Genomic DNA, 18,100 nt, shown 5'->3' with positions numbered 1-18,100 from the left:
GCACATAAGTAAGAATTTGGTCACTTTTCTGCAGAATTAAGGGACTCTAGATATATCCTTCAGGTTGTTGACTTTGAACCTTGGCCTCTGTACCCCCAGGTACAAAGAGGAAAGCAGGATCACATTCTATGAGAAGGCTGTGTAGATGGCAATGTTAAAGCCCATATTCAAACAAAAGAGTGAGGGTTCTGAGAAACAGATGAAGTCAGTAGACTTTAAACAGTTATGTACGTATTCCAGCAGCTGAGGTGGAGAGTTCCATTTTTCTTTCTTTCTCTTTTATCTTTTACTTCTTTTAAATTATCATATATGACTCAGTATCAGTAGTTAATAAGGAAATGCAAATCAAAGCCTCAACAAGATCACTACACCCTTACTAGAATGACTGTAATCAAAAAGGCAGACAATGATAAGTGTTGGTGAGAATGTGAAGAAATTGGAACCCTCATACATTGCTAGTGGAAATGTAAAATGGTACAGCACTTTGGAAAACAGTTTGACAGTTCCTGTAAAAATTAACTTTGAGTTACCATGTGACTTGGCAGTTCCACTGCTAGGTAAATAACCAAGAGAATTAAAAGCATTCATCCACCCAAGAGCTTGTACACAAATGTTCATGGCAGCATTATTCATAATAACCAATAGGTGGAACACAGGGAATTTTTAGGGCAGTGAAAGTATTCTGTGTGATACTATAATGGTAGTTGCATGATAGTGTACATTTGTCAAAACCCATAGAACTGTGCAATACAAAGAGTGAACCCCAATGTAAACTACAGACTTCTGTTTAATGAAAGTGTGTCAATATTGGTTCATCACTTGTAACATAGTGTACCATACTAATGTATGATTTTAATAATGGGGGAACTCTGTGTGTGTGTGTGTGTGTGTGTGTGTGTTTAGGGGTGGTATATGGGAGCTGTGTACTATCTGCTCAATTTTCTGTACATCTAAAACTTCTTTCAAAAAGTCTATTCAGGTTTTTTTTTTTTTTAATTCCATTTCTAGGAATTCAAAGAAAATAGTCAGAGAATTACATAAAGAATACAGGGATTTTCCAAAGGGGATTGACTAAATTATGAAGCACCCATATAATAAGACACTATTCAATTCAGCCATTAAAATAATTTTGTAGATCTAATCTGTTATTATTGATAGTAATGATGAGGGTGGGATATAGCTAGTTTTGTTTCGGGTTTTGTTTTTTGTGTTTTTTTTTTAAAGACTTTGTTTTTTTAGAGCAGTTTCATGTTCACAGCAATACTGAGAGAAAAGTACAGAGATTTCCCATATGCCCTCTCCCCCTACACATGCATAACCTCCCCCATTATCACCATCCCTCACAGAGGGTACATTTCTTACAATCATTGAACCTACACTGACACATCATTATCATCCAGAGTCTATAGTTTACATTAGGGTTCACTCTTGATGTCATATGTCATGGGTTTGGACAAATGTATACTGAATAACGTGTCCATTATAAAATTATCTTAAAGAGTATTTTCATTGCCTTAAAAATCCTATGTGTTCCACCTGTTCATCTATAGCCATATAGATATAGCTAATTTAAAATTTCTTAAAGCGGTTTCAACAAATCCCATTGTTTTGAAATGTGGTATGACTTCGAAAAAAAAATCTTAAGAAAGATAAATAGGATACTATATGTGGATGGTGGGATTGTGGTCATTTTTCTTTATACCATTTTATTATAGTGGTAGTTTTATTTATCAATATGTATTTATAATCCAAAAAAAGAAAAAGGTGAAGATAATTTTGAAAAAAAGTCAGGGAAATGTAACATCTAAAAATAAAGTGAAAAATATCTAATCGAAATGGGTAGAAATAATAACCGCACTTTAGTGTGTATGACAATTGTCTTTAAATACGTAAAAGATCCATAAACTTTAAAGTACTCTCTAACTTTGTTGAGCTATCTTAAGTATGTCAGAGTTGTTCTTCTATTCTTAGGCCTTGTACCTGATAGCGACTAATGGAACCCCAGAACTTCAAAACCCAGAGAAACTTTCCCCAATATTTCGGGATTTCTTAAATCGATGTTTGGAGATGGATGTGGAGAAAAGGGGTTCAGCCAGAGAATTGTTACAGGTGAATTTGGAAATAATACTATTTGGGGAAAAAGTTGACTTTTTTGAGTAACCGGCAGAAAGTTTACATAGGGTTAATAATTACATTTCACTATTCATTCATCACCAGCAGCATGGCAGCTGCTGCAGTTTAGGATTTTATCTGCTGGGAATAAAATACCCATAAAACTGGGATAAATGTATGAGTTTTTCATATTACCAGTTCTCACACCAGTTCATTGCAGGCATGGGTATCTGGGTCATTTAACTGAGATTTTATAATATGAGAAAAACTAAAAAGACTACACTTTCAACCATAGGAGTGATGTAGTGATTTTGTTGATTTTATATAAGTACTGAAATATGTGTTTGTTAAATAAATTATGATCCATAAAGTAGTCTTTGGGGCTTAATTGAAAGGAAATATTTAGCTTCTAAACTGGTGACATTTACATTTATTTTCCCCCACTCTTTCTGACAGCATCCCTTCCTGAAACTGGCCAAACCATTATCCAGCTTGACACCACTGATCATGGCAGCTAAAGAAGCAATGAAGAGTAACCGTTAACATCATTGCCGTGGCCTCATATTCTTTTTTCCATTTTCTAAAAGAAGTCTTTTAATATATGAAAAATATTATTCTTTTGGGGTTTAAAGAAATGGTCTACATAACATGGAGGAAAAAAACAAGCTACCATTTCCTGAAGACAACCAAGAAAAAATTGCAAAACAGAATGACAACTTTCTATTGAATCCCTTCTTTAGGGTCCAAAAGGAATTGTGGACTGAATCACTAGCCTACGTCTTTCAGCAGAAAGCCCATCAGGGCCATTTATCATGCTTGAGATTTGCATTTTATTTTGCTGACTTCATTATAATAGATCCCATTCATTGTCCCTTTTGGGGTATTTTCAGTACTTGAATGGCAGATTTGAGTTTTGCAGAGTATGTGTTTTATCTGCTAGTCTTCTTTTCTCTCTTCTTCATAACTTTCTTTTCCTTGACTTGCTCCTTTTGAGTTGCTTTGAGAAATGTTTCTTATGCCTAAATTGGAGGCAAGTGTGATAGAAATTTTGTAGCTCCTTATATTGGCAAAGGAGTTCAATATGGTTTAACTTTGTATAGAAGTTAGAACCAGCTATTGTTACATGTAATATTTCAGTTCAGAATTTGAACTGAAGGAAGGGAAGAAAAGTATGTGATTTTTACCTTTTTTAACAAATGTGAAAGAACCAGTTTTAAAAATTTCATAATAGTGAGTTGTTTGGCATTTGTTACATGTATAGAGAGAAGACTAATAATCTATATTTATAACTAAATCATTGAAACAGAAAAAGAATCCCATTGACTCTACTTTCTTACACTTTCGTTTTCCTTTCTATGTCCTCTTCAGATTTGGCTTCAGGACTTTGGTTTGTGCCGCTACTTTCCCCTTCCCTCTTTTTTTCCCTTCATTTTGGAAATAAGTTTCTGTATATGTTGTAATTTTAGCTAGTTTGTTTTTTAATTAACCCTTTCTCACCCTACTCCTCCCCCCCCCTTCCCATGGTAAATAATATAATAACCATTGAATTTTCAGAATTTAAAAGTTAACCTTTTTTTTTCCATTTAAAGGTAAAAAATATTTGGAGCTAGCAGAGACAAAGTGAGAGGCTTGAACCTTGGTGAGCTCTAAAATAGATAAGATTATATTCATGAAAGAGAAATGTCAGTTACTTAGAGATGCAGCTTCTGACCAGTAAACTGTAGAGATTTGTTATAAACATTGTTCCCAGCCCATTACCAACATTTTTACTGTCTGTGAGAACTTAAGTGACAAAGTACTTCTTGGTAAATTCATGGGTCATTTGAGATGTTGAGTTACTTTAGATTTTTTTCAAATAAGTAAATAATATTCATGTAAAAAACTGGAGAAAGAAAGAGTAATGAAATGTGCTTGTTGATAGCAATACATTTTTTATTTTAAAGATTTAAAAAAGGTCTGTGACCTGTAGCATTAATTATTAGAGTGCCCTCTCTTCTCCCTTCCCCTCCTCTCCTCTTCTTCTCTCATCATTTTAATTGTTTGGCTTTTGGAGGCAGTATTGTCCCTTCTGACATGCCAAGAGCCACGTGAAAGAGAAAAATATGTGCTTTAGTTCTGGCTTTTTGTTCCCACCATTCGCTCCTAATTGACTTCACACCTACTTGCCATCCTGCAATAGTACAAATCATGAATAAAAATAATTTTGATGTTTTGGAGTACATTAGGAGAACTTAATATGAGTTTTATTTCCTATCATTCCCATCATGTCTGTGTTAAGATACAGGTATAAGGATAGAAATGGCTGGTGGGGTTTGTTTGTTCTTTTAATTGGTAATGCAGGAAGGTATTCACGAAAATAAGTAAGATAATTAGTGAAACTTGTATCTAGAGCACTTAATAGTCTCTGTTTTCAATTTGATTCTTGATTTCATTTTTCTCTGGATTATATTGGCCTTCTACAGCTATTACTAAATTACTTTACAGAAATAAGCTGGTTTATTTCTGGTGGAAAGCTACAGTGTCTCTTGAGTTCCAGATTTGAACATTCTTTGTAAATAGTTGTCTGGATGGATTATGATAAAGAAGATGCTACCAATGAAATAGAAAATCAACTAGATGGTATAAGACTGTGATCCTCATGACCACTCTAGAAGGCACTTCCATGCGTAAGTCATAAAGGTCATATTCACTGAATGCAGTGCCAATGCCCCATTTTTATGCCTGTGACTCAACAAAGGTCTTTTCAGTTTATAGAAGCAGTTTGGGGTTTGTATTTACAACTTCCTTGATGGTTACCTGCATGTCCATTGCTGGCAACGGACTTTGTCATTAAAACCTGACTCCTAGGTTAAGGGAGCTACGCTGTGGTTTATTCTTTACTTACTTGGATAAACTAACTTGTAATAGAAATGTACTTTGGTTAATTCTGAAATGTGTCAATTATTGAATCTTAATCTTAAAAGCAATACAGAATTGTGATTTATTAATTTTAAATTAAAATGTTCACATGTTGTTGCAAGAAAAATTATATCTGAATCAAGATTCATGGTTTTTTTTTTAATAACTGCCTTTTGTATTTACCTTTTTGTCATTACTTTAGAATGAAAATTCCCATTTAAATCTAAAAATTACCTTAGTAGTCCTCTTTTGTTATTAAGACAATATTACTGTAGTATTTATTATATTTCAGACTCTCTGGCAGTCTAAAAGTTTCCTTCTCCTCTTGTTCCTTTTGCTGCTTTTAGGGACAGTTAAAACTGGGAAACCATGAAAATATTGAATATTTCATCCTACATAGAATAGTAAACATGTAGAGTGATTGTGCTAGCATAAGAAACTAAGGCTAACACAACTCTGTTTTCATGTGTTGAGTGCCTGGCACACAGTACAAATTCTCTTCTCAACATATAAATATTAAGCTGCTTAAAATGTATCTAGTTACCACCAGTCCTAAATGACCTGTGCCTTTAATAAGCAATTTAAAACTACCTATGAGTATTTCTTTGTAGGGCTCACATAAATACACATGTTTGTTTATATATATACTGTATTCTAGCCAGAATAATTTTAGATCTGATCAGGCAGTAGCTATAATTAGAAAAAAAAAAAATGGGTGCTTAAATTTGCATCAGTTTTTTAATCTAAAAGTTTTAAAATGTACTGAGATCCATATCCAGTGAAATGTCAAAAAATCATTATGGAATATAGCTAAAATCCAGATTAAGATTCTTTTGGGGTTTTTTTTAGTGAAATTATAGTAATATAAAAAGCAGATTGTCTTCCTTGTCTCAACTGCTCCCACAATAAACAACTAAAATCAGTTTTTCCACAGTGTGTGTATATGAGTATGTGTAATAAAGGTGGAAAAAATACACACACACAGAGATTTTATTTCTCACTAACACATTTATTGACCACTTTGACAAAGACACTGTGGTAGATATTGTGGGAATTACAAAGGAGAACCAAGCACTGGCCTGGCCTTGAGAGAACTGAAGTCTTTCTCATTCACCATTCTAGAATGTTGCCAAATGAGAGAGAAAGAAATGTATGATAATTCTGTCAAGCATCTTTGGTAGGAATGTCTTGTGTTTTTTTTGTTTGTTTGTTTTGTTTTGTTTTTGTTTTTGTTAGATAGAAATGGAACTAAGTGAAAGTAACTTGTCTTTTCTGTTTTGTCTTCAAATTTTATATTGACTTTTATTTTTAATTTAATCCCATTCAGTTATTTAATTGTTACATTGACATTAACTGCTGTATTTGATGACCTTGTTCAATAATTTTGTTCTTTCAGGGCTAGAAATAAACTTTTTTAAATGTTCATTTTCCCTTTTACTAAAACTTTAATTCTTTCTTTAGATCAGAATAGCTTAAAAGAGTAAGTGTAATAGGTTTTCAAAGAACGTTCTAGTATTTTTAAGGATGAATATTTTTTAAACATGTCATGGCACCATGAATGTATTACAGAGCTCCAAATTGGAAAGGTTTTCAAAAATTAATGAGTAATAAGCTTGAGCCTTTGCTCTTCTAAATCAGGTTCAGAATAAATTTGTTCGAAATGTTCTGGCTATCAGACCCAGGGAAGCACTTCTGATCTGTTGACATACCTTCAATAATTTGGCCTGAAATTCTAATGCTTACCTAGGTGAAGTAATAAGAATTTTACTAGAATTTTTGTGTTAAATGCACCAAGAAATCTTTAAAAGTGCCATACGTTAAGGCATCACTTCATTATACGCATTTAATTTGAATGTTGGATATGCTGACATGGAGAACAGGTGCATTATAGAGAGTTCACTATGAAAAAACAAAATTATACATTTTTTAGCCTGGAGTGGGGGGGTGTAGGCAATGACTGCATAAAATATATTCGTTACACTATAAAACTGCTTTGTGCTATTCTGACATTTGTATTTCTTTAACTATAGCAAATGCCCAAAACATTTGCCTAAGAAAAGTTCAAAAATGCCTAGATGATTGATTTTATTGAAAAGCACTATTTGTAGGAGCTTAACACATGCTACTATTTTGATATTTGTGACTTTTTTTAAATTAGGGAATTATTTTTTATGCAAATCATTTAACAAGTTTTTATCTTTTGAAGAGGAGGAAGAGTAGAACAATGAAGGGAAAGGTCTTTTTTGACCTTTATTTTAGGTTTTTAACAAAATAATATGCACAGATTAAAAAGTCAGATAATCATAAAGGAGTCATTATAAATAGTGCCAGTCCCCAGCTGCAAACTTTCTCACTGCAGAGTCCTGCTCCACAGAGGCCTCTGCTTTTAACTTGGAGCTGGTTTTAGCATGCATTAATTTTCAGATTTCTATATTATATACTTATACAGGTATTTCTTTCTTTTTTTTTAACTTCGGTTTTTGTTTGGGTTTTTTTTTTTAAATTAATTTTATTTATTTATTTATTTTGGCTGTGTTTGGTCTTAGTTGTTGCAACACGGGCTTTCTCTAGTTGCGGCGAGCGGGGGCTACTCTTTGTTGCGGTGCATGGGCTTCTCATTGCGGTGGTTTCTATTGTTGTGGAGCACAGGCTCTAGGCGTGTGGGCTAGGCGCGTAGTTGCAGCACGCAGGCTCGGTAGTTGTGGCGCACACAGCATGTGGGATCTTCCCGGACCGGGGCTCGAACCTGTGTCCCCTGCATTGGCAGGCAGTTTCTTAACCACTGCGCCACCAGGGAAGTCCTACAAGTATTTCTTGACATTTCTGTATTTTACTTTTTCTGGAAACTTCCTGTTATGACAGTTGAGAATTTGGTTACTATTATACCATCCCATTTTCCCATTTCTACTCCCTCTAGTCTCCCAATTAAGAAAGGTGGCAAAGTTTTATTTGATTAGCGGTCAGTTTTTACCTTATGACTATGTGGGACTGTTGTTCACTTGAGTAACTTATTATCACCACGTGTCATTTCTTGTGCAACTCTTTGCTTTTCTTATTGTTAATTTTGTCTTTTTGTTTCCTTTGAAAGTTTCTCTGTTTCTATCACTAAGTTTTTCCAAACTCACTGCAAAAGCCCTCTGAAGACAATTTTCTATAGAATTAAATGTCTTGGATAAGGACAGTTCCCTTTTCTTTCCGGGAACTTGATTAGGGCTCCAGTTTGGGCTCTTTCTCTCCAGGCCTTCTGCCCTCGGGCATCTGAAACTCAGTTTCACTTTTCTCCTGAGTTTAGATCCTTTGTTTCCTCTTGCTTGGTTTATTCCGCATTTTGGAGAAGTACATCTTTCATTAGTGTCCTGGAGAAGTACATCTTTCATTAGTGTCCTGAGGAAGGGTGCATATAGGTTAAGATTTTTAAGAGCTTGAATGTCTGAAAATGTCTCACATTTAATTGATAGTACAGGATTTTAGATTGGAAATAATCTTCCTTGAGAATTTTGAAGTCCCTGCTTCATTATCTTAAAAACCTGCCATTTCTGATAACATCTTTATATGTAACCCATTTTTCTGCCTCTCTGGAGCTTTTGTTCTGAAAATTTACCATGAAATGCCTTGGAGAGGGTCTGTATGTTTAGCTTTTGGCAGGCCTTCATGGTAACAGACTAATTTCCTTCAGTTCTGGTAAATTCTTGTATTATTTCTTTAATAATTGCCACTTTTTTTCCCTGTTATTTCTTTTTGGAATTCCAGCATTAATCTCCTGTTTTTCTTATCTTTCCTGCTTTTCATCTCTTTGCCTTTTGTTTTTAACTTTCTGGGAGAATTTCCTTGATTTTATCTCTGACCCTTTTTTGAACATATATCAACTATCACTTTTTTTTTGTTTTACTTATTTACTTATTTATTATTTTATTTTTTTTGGCCTCACTGTGCAGCTTGCAGGATCTTAGTTACCCAACCAGGGATTGAACCCGGGGCCACGGCAGTGAAAGCGCCAAGTCCTAACCACTGGACCACCAGGGAACTCCCTCACATTTTTAAGATCATTCTCGTTTTCTGATCTTTTTACAGCCTTCTGTTCTTATTTCATAAATTCAGTATCTTCCCTGGTGTATTAAAGAGTTTTTGCTTAGCTCAAGTTGCCATAACAAAATACCATACACTGAGTGGTTTCAACAACAGAAATTTATTTCTCACAGTTGCAGAGTCTTAAAAGTCCAAGATCAAGATGCCAGCAAAGTAGGTTTCATTCTGAGGCCTCTTGGCTTGTAGGTGGTCACCATCTAGCTGTGTGCTCACTGGACCCCCTTCTGTATATGTACACTTGGAAAGAGCAATCTCTCTGGAGTCTCTTCTTACAAGGACACTAATCCCATCAAAAGATCCCACCCTCATGACCTCATCTAACTTTAGTTACCTCCCAAAGACCCCATCTCCAGATTCCAGTGAGGGGTAGGGCTTCGATATATGAATTCAGGGGCAGACACAAACATTCAAGCCATAATAGGTCATTTTTTTAAAAGAGTTTTTTAGTTATCTCCAGGTTTGTTTATTTTTTCTGGGTTCTTTTTTTAAATATAACACTGTCTGGAACTGCACTAAACATTTCACATTGATTTTTCTCAATTCTCAGCGGGGCTCTTGGTGCTGCCCACTGCTCATTCATTTCGCTCCTAGTTTTTTTTTTTTCCTTTCTCATTTTCTCCAAACTGTCTCATGACTTCCAACCCCTTTCTCCCACCATCTCAACACTTTCTTCTCCCCTACTGCCAGAATTCTCTGGGTTTTTGACTTTGCCTTCTTCCTTTGGGTCTCAGTGAAAGATGTTCTTCGTCTCAGTGGCCAGGCTCACCGGGAACCCGTTCTCAGTATTCCACCACCTGCCAGGTCTCCAGGCCACTTTGACTGATCCTAACTATCCTATACCTTTTACCTGTGCCTCTGTTCTTTCCAACCCTCAGCAAAACAAGCATGCTCACCTGTCTTCCTTTTAAAACAGTTTCCTTTAACTTTCCTCAGGTAAACTTGTGGAAAGAGGAGACCAAACTTGCTGTTTTTCTCATTATCATATTGCATCTACTGTCAACATGTCTTTGAAATTATCCCTACAAACATCTCCAAATCACTGAATTTCCAAGAGATTCTCAAAACATCAAAAAGATGACTTCCCTAGGGACTTCCCTGGTTGTCCAGTGGTTAAGACTGCGCTCCCAATGCAGGGGTCCCTGCTCAGGGAACTAGATCCCACAAGCATGCTGCAACTAAGATCCCGCATGCCGCAACTAAGACCCAGCACAGCCAAATAAATAAAGAAATAAATAAAGCAAAAAACAAAAAAGTGACTTCCCTTGACTGTTAACTAGCGTGCTCACTGGTGTATTTGAGAATTTCTAAGATTCTACTCGTTATCAGTCTTCCTTTATGCAAAATAGAGGACTTTGATTCCTAGCTTTTTAAAAATGCTGTGACCAGATATTTATTTTGGGCTAAGGTCCAGAATGTGATGTAGGTATGGATTTGGTAAGCTTTTAATCAGTAGGGTTCTGTTTTCACCACTGAATATAAAATATACAAGTAGCTCTTGGTAAACTTAACAATCGGGAAGGAAGAGTGGTAAGGATAAAAAAGAGCAAATTCTTAAAAATCTCTTCAGAACGTAATTTGTACTGTACATTATTTGAGTAGTCTTAAAACGTGTGTTGTTCTTTGAGCATATTAATGTGGGCACCCAAAGGAGAAAGGCTTACCTAAGAATGTGCAGAGTGATGGAGGAAAGCCAGCCCAGCCTTAAAAACCAGTCATAGATTCTTGGTCAGAAATTAAGAGTTGATGAGTATAAAGAGATTTTTATAGCCTGTGTAGTCCTGATTATAACTTTTTAACCTAGGCATCTTAGTTTTTGTTTAGGGGAAAAAACTAAAAATTACATTGCCTTTCTAGAAAACAAAATATGTTCAGTATATAAGGACAGCCTTTGTATAAATTTGTAACCCATGAGGTTGATTATTTTGAAACGAACAACACTCGTGGATATATAACTTCTGGTATACTCGTTACTTTTTATCCACAGATCCCAGTTTGTGTTCTGTAGCAGATGAAAACATTCATCCTAGTTATGCTGCCCTTTTTTTTTTTAAGCAATCAAAATGGAGTAACAGTGCCACATACATTCTTGTCTTTCATTTTTAGATCTGTAGGTATATACAGTATTGCCATGAATGCACTGCCAAAAAATGTTTTTCTCTATTTCTTAATGAATTACTTTACCTTGACTTCTCCTGTATTTAAAAACAGAAATGCACCGTTTTCAAAAACTATTTGATCTGGGCCATAAGATTAAGGAATGTCTAACAGTACAATCTGATTCTGATTACTTTAATATATTGTCTTTAAAATATTTAAGGAGTTTTGTGGTTGAAGCTAGAAGACCTCTTAATCACATTCAGTATTCCTTACACTTTAGGATACTATAAGTTTTGCTGCTAGTAACTTTGTTGAAGAGTTTTGTTTTTCAATAAACTAAAAAAAAAAAAAAAACTTTAACCATTTGACTTTTTACTACAGACATTGCCACTATTTTGATCACACTCTTCTTGGTGATGTGAGAAGTATTTAAATGTTTTGCCTTTTCTTTTGTTCATCTGTAGATCTTTTGGAGTATGTTCTAAGACCAAGGGTTCATTGAAAAGTAAGTTTAGGCCATAGGCTGTTGAATACATGGATCAGCCACTTTCATATAACTTGCATTGTCAGCCAAGCAAATACTTTTCCACTTCTTTTCATCTATGCATGTTTTACTGCTGATACTCTCCACTGTGTGCCACTGTGTGTCCTGTTTCAGTATTTATTTTAATGACTATGCACAGGTGACCATGGTCTTGACACAAGAAGTCTTAGTACTTGAGTATTTCTCGCTGCACATTTCTTCATCACTAAGCATTGTAAAACAGAGCTTTATTAAAGCTTTTTTTTTTTTAACTTGGTTTCATCATATAGTTATTTGTGCTTAGGAGTTTCTTCTAAATAGAAATAAAATTGGAGTGTATAATTTTAAATTTTGCTGCAATGGGAGAACCAGTTATGCTTTTAGTTAGTAACAATATTACTCTAGTAGACTGTGCACTGAAAATTGTTGCTGTGAATTGGCTGTTTTCTGTTTGTTTTGGGCGATAATAAAAGTGCCTACATTATAGGGATTTTTTTTAGGGTCAAATGAGTTAATTTCACATAAAATGCTTGGAATGTGCCTAGCACATATTTAGCACTCGATAAGTGTTATCTATCACTTTTTTTTTTTGGCCACGCCATGTGGCATGCACAATCTTAGTTCCCTGACCAGGGATTGAACCTGAGCCCCCCTGCATTGGAAGTGCGGAGCCTTAACCACTGAACTGCCAGGAAAGTCCCCACCTATCACTTTTTTTAACCATACTCATTGGACAGCCCTTTATGACAATGCAGTAGCCGATAGGGGGCTAATGAAATGAGAATGCTGCACAGAGCTATTTGCCCTTTCCGCCACCTCATCTTTTAAAAAATGTATGCATAATATATCTTAAGAAAATTATATTGCAAATATTATATGAAGACAGCCCCAATACATCATTGTTTGGTAACATACTATGAAATTACATATTTCACTTTACAGTATTGCATAACTTGCAATATGAAACATTCTGTATTATAGTTTGGATAATCATTTCCTGAAAGAGATTAAAAAATAAAAAAAAATATACTTTGGAATTGGTTTATATATCTATTATTAATAAGTTTGGCTGTAAGTAACAGGTACTCAAGAGTGACTGAACAAGCAGGAATTTAAGTCACAAAAAAGTCCACTGGTAGTTTGGGTTGTCATAGAGTCCAGCGATGCCACCAAGAACTTGGGCTTTGTTCGTATTTTCACTCCACCATTCTTCACACGTAGGCCTATATCCTTATGCCTGTTGCCACACAGATGCACAATGGCTGCTCCACCTCCAGTCTCATGTCAGGCAAGAAGAAGAAAGGTGGGCAAAAGGCAACAAGGAAAGCAGGAAGGAGTAGTGCATGTATCAGTAAAGAACATGTTCCCAGAAACCCTTAGTTTCTGTCTCATTGACCATAACTCTCATTTGGCTTCTCCTAGCTGCAGGAGATTCTGGGGAAGAGTGTTTTAAAAAGCTGGGCACATTGCCTCCCCAGACAAAATCAGACTTGTTAGTAAAGAAGGGGGAATGGATGTGGCATACAGCAGTGGCCACCATAGCTTGCATGTGAAAACTGCACAGTTTCAATTTTTTATAGCTCTTCCCCTTAGTCTGTTCATGCTGCTGTAACAGAATATCATACACTGAGTGGCTTATAAACGACAGAAACATTTCTCACAGTTCTGGAAACATTTCTCAGTCCAAGATCAAGGTGCCAGCAGATTTGATATCTGGTGAGGTCCCTCTTCCTATTTCATAGCTTTGCTTCTCACTATGTCCTTATATGGTGGAAGAGGCAAAGGAACTCCTTGGGGGTCTCTTATAAGGGCACCCTCATGACCTAATCATCTCCCAAAGGCCCCGCCTTTTCATACCATCACATTGGAGGTTAAGTCTCAACCTATGAATTTTGGGGGAGACAAACATTCAGTCTCTGGCATCCCCTTTCACATCTGTTGTCTCCTTTGATACTACATAGCTCATTTTTAGATAGAAGGAAAAGGGTCAGAGAGGCTGAATAATTTACTCAGTAATGACCCAGCTAGAATTTCAGCCTTTCCATTACCCATCAACTCCTCGAGAGTTAACTGGAAACAACTTTCAGCTCCATAGGCCTCACCTCAGCTGTATAGATAGCTGATTTTGAAGGAATGTAATTGTTTATATAGCTTATGAAAACATAAATGCAATTTAAATATTGTTGCAGTGTTACACATTTAGTAATCCATCAGTGGGAAGAGACCACAAGTAGCTGCTATGAATTCTTGATGGAGTGATTGATTTAGCTTAGCTGAGGCAAGGCAGCCACCCAGAGCAGGAGCAGAGATGACCCACTTGCCCAGTGCAAATGGTCTTTCATGGCTTTGCCTTGCCCTTGAGTTCCCTCTAGAGGGCGTTGCTGCCACTGACAGTCTGAAAGATCGATCCTGTGGAACACGAAAAAAACCTGATTCTTGCCACTGCGGTGCGATACTCAGGTTTACAACACTACTCTGGAAGAATTTAGATGTAACAATCTGACTGTTGAGAAGCACGGACTCTCTTGGTTCTTCAGTCAAACTAAGTATTGGCAAAACCACGTGGGAGTTTCTCGTGGGGAGAAAACTAGTCAAGGCATCTCCCCCAAATTTCCGATGCTCCAGAAAGCCCAACTCCTGTAATCATTTTTATTCTTTAAAAAATGTTTAACTACATAAGTAAAACAGGAATACATTCTCATTTCGTAAATAACAGCAATTCAGGTTTACTGAACTCCACTCCAAGTCCCTTTCCTGAAGGAAATCTTACCCATTTCTGTCTTTTCAGACTTTTCTCTATGTATTACATCTAGACACAGTTATGTAGACCAAGCAGTTCCTGAAGTGTGCAAAGAACATTTATTTTTGTTTCCCTCTCTTCTAATCCATTTTATGAGGCTAGTTATTACCTGTTCCCTGGATGAAATTTAGAGCAAAAACTCAGGCAGTTTTACCAGAAAGTTCTATAAATATTCAAGGAAAAATAATTCCAATCCTGCACAAACTAACTACACCAGTATGTAGAAAACACTCCCCAAATCCTGTTACGAGGATAGCATAAAGTGTGATACCAAAACAACATGTGAAAGGGAAAATTACAGGGCAGGCTTATTCATGAAAAACCAAATATGGCAATGTATAAAAAAGGCAGTACATCCCAATCAAGTAGAGTTATGCACAGTTAGTAAAATTTTAAATTAGTTTAATTTACCATATTAGTATATTAAATGAGCACTGCAAAAGGTGAAAAAGAATTTAGTAAAGTTCAATATCAACTCAATTTTTTTTTAAGATTTTTATTTATTGATTGATTGCTATGTTGGGTCTTTGTTTCTGTTTAGGGCTTTCTCTAGTTGCGGCAAGTGGGGGCCACTCTTCATCGTGGTGCGCGGGCCTCTCACTATCATGGCCTCTCTTGTTGCGGAGCACAGGCACCAGATGCGCAGGCTCAGTAGTTGTGGCTCACGGGCCTAGTTGCTCCACGGCATGTGGGATCTTCCCAGACCAGGGCTTGAACCCGTGTCCCCTGCATTATCAGGCAGACTCTCAACCACTGTGCCACCAGGGAAGCCCTCAACTCAATTTTTAAAGAAATATATTTTAGCAAAGTAGGACTGAACTTCTTTAACCTGATGAAGTGTATGTACAAAAAACCTGCAGCAAGAAATCATAGGGACTTCCCTGGTGGTCCAGTGATAAAGACCCCACACTTTGACATTCACAGAAAGATAGACAAGATGAAAAGGCAGAGGGCTATGAACCAGATGAAGGAACAAGATAAAACCCTGGAAAACAACTAAATGAAGTGGACATAGGCAAACTTCCAGAAAAAGAATTAAGAATGATAGTGAAGATGATCCAGGACCTCAGAAAAAGAATGGAGGCAGAGATCGAGAAGATGCAAGAAATGTTTAACAAAAACCTAGAAGAATTAAAGAACAAACAGATGAACAATACAATAAGTGAAATGAAAAATACACTAGAAGGAATCAATAGCAGAATAACTGAGGCAGAAGAACGGATGAGTGACCTGGAAGACAGAATGGTGGAATTCACTGCTGTGGAACAGAATAAAGAACAAAAAATGAAAAGAAATGAAGACAGCCTAAGAGACCTCTGGGACAACATTAAACGCAACAACATTCGCATTATAGGGGTCCCAGAAGGAGAAGGGAGAGAGAAAGGACCCGAGAAAATATTTGAAGAGATTATAGTCGAAAACTTCCCTAACAAGGGAAAGGAAATAGCCACCCAAGTCCAGGAAGCACAGAGAGTCCCATACAGGATAAACCCAAGGAGAAACACGCTGAGACACATAGTAATCAAATTGGCAAAAATTAAAGACAAAAATTATTAAAATCAGCAAGGGAAAAATGACAAATAACATACAAGGGAATTCCCATAAGGTTAACAGCTGATTTCTCAGCAGAAACTCTACAAGCCAGAAGGGAGTGGCATGATATACTTAAAGTGATGAAAGGGAAGAACCTACAACCAAGATTACTCTACCCGGCAAGGATCTCATTCAGATTCGATGGAGAAATCAAAAGCTCTACAGACAAGCAAAAGCTAAGAGAATTCAGCACCACCAAACCACCTCTACAACAAATGCTAAAGGAACTTCTCTAAGTGGGAAACACAAGAGAAGAAAAGGACCTACAAAAACAAACCCAAAACAATTAAGAAAATGGTCATAGGAACATACATATCGATAATTACCTTAAACATGAATGGATTAAATGCTCCAACCAAAAGACACAGGCTTCCTGAATGGATACAAAAACAAGACCCATATATATGCTGTCTACAAGAGACGCACTTCAGACCTAGGGACATATACAGACTGAAAGTGAGGGGATGGAAAAAGATATTCCATGCAAATGGAAATCAAAAGAAAGCTGGAGTAGCAATACTCATATCAGATAAAGTAGACTTTAAAGTAAAGAATGTTACAAGAGACAAGGAAGGACACTACATAATGATCAAGGGATCAATCCAAGAAGAAGATATAACAATTATAAATATATATGCACCCAACATAGGAGCACCTCAATATATAAGGCAACTGCTAACAGCTATAAAAGAGGAAATTAACAGTGATACAATAATAGTTGGGGACTTTAACACCTCACACCAATGGACAGATCATCCAGACAGAAAATAAGGAAACACAAGCTTTAAATGACACAATAGACCAGATAGATTTAATTGATATATATAGGACATTCCAACCAAAAACATCAGATTACACTTTCTTCTCAAGTGCTCATGGAACATTCTCCAGGATAGATCACATCTTGGGTCACAAATCAAGCTCAGTAAATTTAAGAAAATTGGAATCATATCAAGCATCTTTTCTGACCACAACGCTGTGAGATTAGAAATCAATTACAGGGAAAGAACCATTAAAAACACAAACACGGGGCTTCCCTGGTGGCACAGTGGTTAAGAATCCTCCTGCCAATGCAGGGGACACGGGTTCGAGCCCTGGTCCGGGAAGATCCCACATGCCACGGAGCAACTAAGCCCGTGAGCCACAACTACTGAGCCTGTGCTCTAGAGCCCATGAACCACAACTACTGAAGCCCGCGCGCCTAGAGCCCATGCTCCACAACAAGAAAAGCCACCGCAATGAGAAGTCTGCACACCGCAAACAAGAGTAGCCCCCGCTTGCCGCAGCTAGAGAAACAGAAAGCCTGCACACAGCAACAAAGACCAAACGCAGCCAAAAATAAATAAATAAATAAATAAATTTATATAAAAAACACAAACACATGGAGGCTAAACAATACGTTAGTAAATAACCAAGAGGTCACTGAAGAAATCAAAGAGGAAATCAGAAAATACCTAGAGACAAATGACAATGAAAACACGATGATCCAAATCCTATGGGATGCAGCAAAAGCAGTTCTAAGAGGGAAGTTTATAGCTGTACACGCCTACCTCAAGAAACAAGAACAATCTCAAACAATCTAACCTTACACCTAAAGGAACTAAAAGAAGAACAAACAAAACCCAAAGTTAGCAGAAGGAAAGAAATCATAAAGATCAGAGCAGAAATAAATGAAATAGAAACAGAAAACAATAGCAAAAATCAATAAAACTAAAAGCTGGTTCTTTGAGAAGATAAAATCGATAAACCATTAGCCAGACTCATCAAGAAAAAGAGGGAGAGGACTCAATAAAATTAGAAATGAAAAAGGAGAAGTTACAACAGACACTGCAGAAATACAAAGCATCCTAAGAGACTACTACAGGGGCTTCCCTGCTGGCACAGTGGTTGAGAATCTGCCTGCCACTGCAGGGGACACGGGTTCGAGCCCTGGTCTGGGAAGATCCCACATGCCGCAGAGCAAATGGGCCCGTGAGCCACAATCACTGAGC

The 18,100-nt window shown here is 36.6% G+C and overlaps 1 protein-coding gene across 1 annotated transcript in view; it reads left to right on the top strand.

The window, feature by feature from the left end:
• The window catches only part of PAK2 (p21 (RAC1) activated kinase 2), a 91,960-nt gene extending 86,806 nt beyond the window's left edge, over positions 1 to 5,154 (top strand). Inside the window, exons 13-14 of the mRNA XM_057544891.1 lie at positions 1,972 to 2,109; positions 2,569 to 5,154. Coding sequence (XP_057400874.1) covers positions 1,972 to 2,109; positions 2,569 to 2,655 — 225 coding nt within the window. The 3' untranslated portion in view covers positions 2,656 to 5,154. The remainder of the gene's footprint in view (positions 1 to 1,971; positions 2,110 to 2,568) is intronic.
• Positions 5,155 to 18,100: the final 12,946 nt, after the last annotated feature.

Source organism: Balaenoptera acutorostrata, chromosome 4 (genome assembly GCF_949987535.1).
Source record: "Balaenoptera acutorostrata chromosome 4, mBalAcu1.1, whole genome shotgun sequence".
NCBI classification, from domain to species: Eukaryota; Metazoa; Chordata; class Mammalia; order Artiodactyla; family Balaenopteridae; genus Balaenoptera; species Balaenoptera acutorostrata.
Note: the sequence above shows the minus strand (reverse complement) of the source record. Positions and strands in the feature narration are given on the sequence as shown.